At 48.0% G+C, this 6000-nt stretch overlaps 1 protein-coding gene across 1 annotated transcript in view; it reads left to right on the plus strand.

Moving 5' to 3' along the window:
* UBE2QL1 (ubiquitin conjugating enzyme E2 QL1) overlaps positions 1-2959 on the plus strand; it is a 43698-nt gene extending 40739 nt beyond the window's left edge. The window contains exon 2 of the mRNA XM_065875097.1: positions 2828-2959. Coding sequence (XP_065731169.1) covers positions 2828-2959 — 132 coding nt within the window. The remainder of the gene's footprint in view (positions 1-2827) is intronic.
* The last annotated feature ends 3041 nt before the right edge of the window (positions 2960-6000 follow it).

Raw genomic sequence — 6000 nt, forward strand, 5'->3', positions numbered from 1 at the left:
TGCTGTACACCTGAAACTAACACAACATTGTAAATCAGCTATACTTCAATTAAAAAAATAAAGAAGTTCCCTGGTGCCCTAGTGGTTAGGATTCGGCACTTTCACTGCTGAGGCCCAGGTTCAATCCCTGGTCAGGGAACTGAGATCCCGCAAGCTGCATGGCGTGGTCAAAAAAACAAAAAAGAAAAAAAAGAACGGGAGTTGGTTCAACATGAGAATGGCCCTGGACCATCAGAGGCCCGGGTTGGACAGAGCGACCCTCCCCTTCTTGGTGCAATGGGTACCTCAAGGGCATTTCAGCAAGAACAGCTCAGCTGCCCTCGTTTTCGAGCCCAGGGTATCGCTGGGTGATGCTTAAACAGCCCATCAGAGGAGGACAGGTGATCCATGAAAAGATATTTGTTCGCTGCAAACAAGGGTGTAAGACAGGGGGCGAGATGGGAGTGCTTTGTGGCCAGCTGAGTGCAGTGAAGATGGTATGCCTTCCGAGTGCCACACACGGTCTCTGTCTCCCGGCTGCTGAATTGACTGAGTGCTGGTGCTCTATGTTCATCATTCTTCTCAGGAAGAAGAGGCAACAAAGACTGGTCTGTTCATCTGGGGGGTTATCTGTTGTTTTTCGTAACAATTGAGACTTTCACAAAGAATTAGCAAAGGATGTGTTCATGCCAAGAGCATTGGAATATTCCAAGATTATTGTGAGCTTGTATTTTTCTGGCTGCTTTTAGTTCAGAATTCTCAAGTCATACCATAAATTTTCAGTATTATAGAAAAGAATGGTAGAGATGGTTAGAATTTGCATTTTATACAAAACAATAGCCCTTGATACTTGCTCCCACTTATGTAAAAATTGATGCCGACATCCCTGCAAAGATGCGTTTGCCTGTGTTTAATGAAATAACGTTGGACTTCGATCTTGACCCACATAATGATGATTATAAACGTATTAGCTTTTCATAGTCCCTTTTTATAAGTGTAACTACACCACATAAGCAAAGCAGGAGAGACAGGGGGACGTTTCTGTAAGCCAATAAATGGTGGTTTCCTGTCTTCTTTTCCAGTTTTCCTTCACCCTTTAGCAGCTCATTTCTTGTGCACCAAGCAGCTAATTAGAAGCGGTGGCCTTGCCCTTGATTGGCGGATGGAAAAGCTCAGCCAGAGGGATGTCCAGAGCAGCCAGAGCAAAGCAGTAGCTCTGGGTTTCTGACTCGCCACCGCGCCCCCCCCCCCACCCCACCACCAACTGGGCTTTGCTCTGTCTCCACTGTTGAAAAGACAAATGTTAAAAAGGAACCATAAGCTCTGAATTTAAATGTGTGAAACAGCCTCCCATTCCCAGTTTGTAAGGATCCGGTGCCATTTTCCCCGTGAATGAAGACATCTTCCCAGGGGAGTTATGGGTGGGTTATCACAGAGACCTAAGATGGGAGGATCTTGGTCCCCAAGCCACACAGACCTGGGTGGCTGCTGCCCTCAATTCCTGTACAAGGGAACAGGTATGTGGTGTAGCCCAGCCAGGCCCTGGGGGTGAGGTCCAGGTCCCGTTCAGGTCCCCTTACACGGATGGCACATGCCCGCAGTGTGCTGTAACAAAAATATTACATGCCGAGGGCCTGTCCAGAGAGCATTGTTAGTGAAAGTTCATAAACAACAGGAGATTGCTGAGAACGGTGTGCACGCGTTTGCTAGTGGGTGAAACTCAGGGTGTTTCCATCCCACCTACAAAACACGTGCGTGGGATGCTCGGGAAGACAAGCAAGTCTTCCAGGACGGGTGAAGGGAAGTCAAGTGCGAGGAATTGTAGCTGAGAGACTAAGAGAGCGTTTCTGTTGATGGCTCGTGAGGAGGCGGCGTGGGGAGCGGCTGAGCCAGGAGCAGTAAGAGTGATGCCGACTCATCTGATGGAGGGTCCGGCTCCGCCCAGCCCCTCATGGTCCTCTGTCTGCCCATTCCCTCTGATGCCAAGTGTACCTCATTCCCCAGGGCTCCCTGAAGGGGTGGCGATGGCCTGAGACACGGCCACCTCAGCGGTGTCTGCTGGTCCCTTCTCGCTCATGGTCTAGAGCCCGCGTCCATCCTGAGCTGAACCAGACCCTCTGGTCACTGCAGACCCAAAGGCTCCGTCCTTCAGACCGGAGCACCGCTGGTCACTGTGAGGGGAGTGGACCTCTTCTGGCACCACCCCCCTACCACCGGCGGTTGTGTGAGGAAGCATTGGCCTCCCCTGGACCCCTCACTGGGGACTCGAGGACAGGCTTCCGCCTCCGTGGAAATGGCCCTACCATCTTCTCAGGAACTGGTTCCCTCATGGCATGAATTACAAGAAAGTCATTCATTGCTGCTGAGCTTGAACATAAAAAGTTGGAGTTGTAAAATGTGTGTGTGAATCTATAAATATACACATCTATACATAAACATGTATCTCTAAGTTATCATTAAAGGCATTCTGTGGTGGGAGGGAAGGGAAGTTAGAACAGCATTTTGCCTCCGGGATAATGGGCTCCGTTTTGCATCGATGCTCTTTTGGTAAAGCTGGTCCTCCCCCCTTGGGTGCGGGACCTGGGGCAGTGGCCGCCTTCCAGCATCCTGGGATGAGCTCGTTCTGAGGACGCCAGCAGCCCGCGTGTCTCTCTCTCCCCAAAAAGCTTGCCCGCCACTGGACCCCTCCGTCCATTTGGTAACAAAGCTGTGATGTTCCATATCTCCCCTTTCATCACACCGATTCAGATATCAGAAATCCCTGCCACTTTGTGTGTTCTTAACAACGAGAGTGGGAATTGGGATTGCTGATGGGTTCTAACCTGCTTTATCTTTTCCTCTCACTCAGGGGCGGATCTGTAGAAAAGCGGGCAAATCAAAAAAGTCCTTCAGTCGCAAGGAAGCTGAAGCTACCTTTAAGAGTTTGGTGAAGACTCATGAAAAATACGGCTGGGTCACCCCGCCCGTCTCTGACGGCTGATGTTTGCAACGTGCATTAGACGCTTCAGCCGCCTCTGCACACACACAGATACCCGACATCTCCTCCTCCACGCTGAGCATCCTTCATCCTTTTTCACTCCAGCCGGAACTGAATCCTGAATGCCAAGGAGACGTTTAAGTTATTTATGACCAGATGTGTTTACAGAGAGAAAGAGGGAGCCAACGCTGTTTGGGATTAGGTTTCAATTATAAATGAATGATCATCTCTAAGTCACTTTAGAACAAATGTCAAGATGGTGACATTCCCCAGCCCGCCTGCCCCTCCGCCCGCCCCATCACTTTGGCCCTTAGCTTCTTTCCATGACAGCAACTCCAAAGAGCAGGCAGGAAACTCAGTGCCCCATGCTGGACCCGTTTACATGTAAAAGGCGCCGTTCATATGTAACAGGAGCGCCCTGCATCACCAGTACATGTTTGCTGTGCTCTGTATCTCTGTTTCTCTCCCTGGCAGGTCAACATAACTTGAAGACGTGTCTTCCTGTGGCCCCATGTCATGACATGTAGACCTCATTTGTGCTATGACCTTTGGCTCATGAAAACAAAAATTTAATATTGCCAGGTTCTAGTGATATAAAACAGCAACTGCCCACTTAGTTAAACCGTGCTCCCAATGCTGATGCTGCAGTGTGTGTGTGTGTTGTCCACAGCTCAGCCCGTACCCGTGGGTGAAGCCGGGCGTGCTGTGGCCATGATGGGGCACACACGGTGCAGATGCCAGGGGCGCCATCCCTGGGGCTCAGAGCAACGGTGGTGAGATGCGGACAGTCTCTTCCAATATCCTGAGATGCTCCTACGACATTTGTGCTCCTGTCTTCTCTCTGCTGGTCAACCCACCACCAAAAGCAAAAGACAATGTCCCATTCACTGAAGTCACCTTACTCACTTTCTTCTGTGTGCTCGTGACAGGGAATACCAGAACTGCCAAAGGAGACCCAGTGACCATACGACGATTTGCATGGCCCAGTAGTCACTTGTGTGTCCCCGAGGCTGGGATGCGTGAGCACCCTTGCTAGGATATAAATTTCTGTTATTTAACTCCCCACAATTTCATTTTTCTCTTCTGTTGAGTTACTTAGAACTTTCTAAGAAAAACCATGAAATGAGGAAACACTGTTTATAATAATATGCGGAAAGAGGTTAAAATGTTCATTCCAAGTGGAAAAATCTTACTGGACACATTTTAAATAAAATCATGCATACCTGAATCCAGTCATTGTGGGCTATCCTTCCATTTAAAATATTTCTTCTATTTTCAGAATTGAATATTTCAAATACTACAAATACCGTGACAGCATTCTGCAACAAGGTGCAGGAAAAGGGTCTTAGGAACCCATGGTCTTTGCAAAAATCCAGTGGGTTAAAATCGCCTCCAGAAGCAACCAGGGAGACAGTTAGAAACTAACTGGAAGCGTTAAGGGATGGTTTGGCCAGACTCGGATGTTGCCAATTATATTTTGCACTGTGAAGGAAGGGGAATTTTCTTTGCTGATTGTATTGAATTATTCAGGCAGTTTTGGGTATTCAGAGTTTTGGGTTCACTCACCAAGGTGATCAGAGATTTGAGACACCACGCCTCAAAGGACAGGGGTCAGCTCCTCCCAGCAGGTTTGGTCATTCCTCTAAAATCTACCCTTTATTGCTACTTTTTTTTTTTTTTACAAATGTTCTGATGTGCCCCAGATACACATGCAGTTCTGTGCAGCCGAAATGCCTGACCTCCAGCTCAAGTTCCCTGTGAGTAATAATAGTCATGAAATTTGATGACAATGAACTTAAAGTGTCCATTCACCTGATCCTCCACAGCGGAATTCTCCATCCTGGAAACCTGACGTTTAACCCATGGTCTTTGGGCCCCTGGGCTCCTGAGTGTAATGGAATTACACAGTGCATATTGTAGATCTAGGGCAGAAACACCGACGAGGCAGAGCACCTGAGCTTCTTTCTTTCCAGATAGTTCCCTCTTCCAAATTTTGAAATAAAAACAACTTTCTTTTAGGAATGTATGTATATATTTGGACATATGTCTATATATCCACAGCTGGGTCACTTCAGCGCTGCTTATTAGCTGATTGAAGAGCTTGGCCACAGTTGCTTCAGGTGCAGCCAGGAGGTGACTTATAACCTAAGGGTGGGAGAGATTACTGCCAACAGCAAGGGGGAGGGAGACCGTTGGCTCAATTTCAACCTCTCTGTGCACCCTAAACTTGACTTTTTTTCCATGGCATTTCCAATAGGTTTTTTAGAAACTGGAAGTTACAGAAAAAATACTCTTTGGTAAAAGAAATGTTATTTTTCACTGAAATTCATAAGACTTTCTTATTTTAAAAGCAGCAGAGAAGAATTTAAAATTCAACTATTGCTTTGACTCTTAGTCTGAAGCAAGAACTCCCTTTCTGGGGGCTGGAGAAAAACATGGCAGTGTTGGCCAAACAGCAGAGCCCTCTGGCCATGGAAGTTTCCCGATGACCCCGCATGTGGGTCCTGCTGGGCTCACATTCCCACACAGGCCAAGAAATCCATCCCTCTCCAGGCCAGCAGCAGGGGAGTAATTGGACGGGCCTGCAGATGTTCACAGCCCACCAGCTCCACAAGCCCGCTTATGGAAGGAACTTGAATCCAGCCAGTGGCCACAGAACCAAGGGAAGGAAAAAGTACAAACTCACATGTGCCTCCTTTCCGTTCAGCAGTTTTCCTGGACTGACTGCCCTTACTCCTGGGTGTCCCCTCCACAGCGGGCCAAGGGCTGTGCGTGGGACTGCACGTGGCTCATCGGCTTCATAAAGGTCAAGAATTACTTCTGCTTAGGAAGTTCTCTGTGAGCAGTAAGGTTCCACACTCACACACACATGCACACACACACACACACACACACACAGTCCCTGGAAGACTTACAATATCTAAAATTCATTACTCAGAAAAAAAATAGGCCTCAATTTTTCAGCCCCCAAGTTTACTCCATTTTTCACAACTCAACCTTATCTCATGAGAGGAAAATCTGTGGCCTCGTGAGAAAGACAGACC

Source organism: Phocoena phocoena, chromosome 3, assembly GCF_963924675.1.
Source record: "Phocoena phocoena chromosome 3, mPhoPho1.1, whole genome shotgun sequence".
In the NCBI taxonomy this organism is placed as follows: Eukaryota; Metazoa; Chordata; class Mammalia; order Artiodactyla; family Phocoenidae; genus Phocoena; species Phocoena phocoena.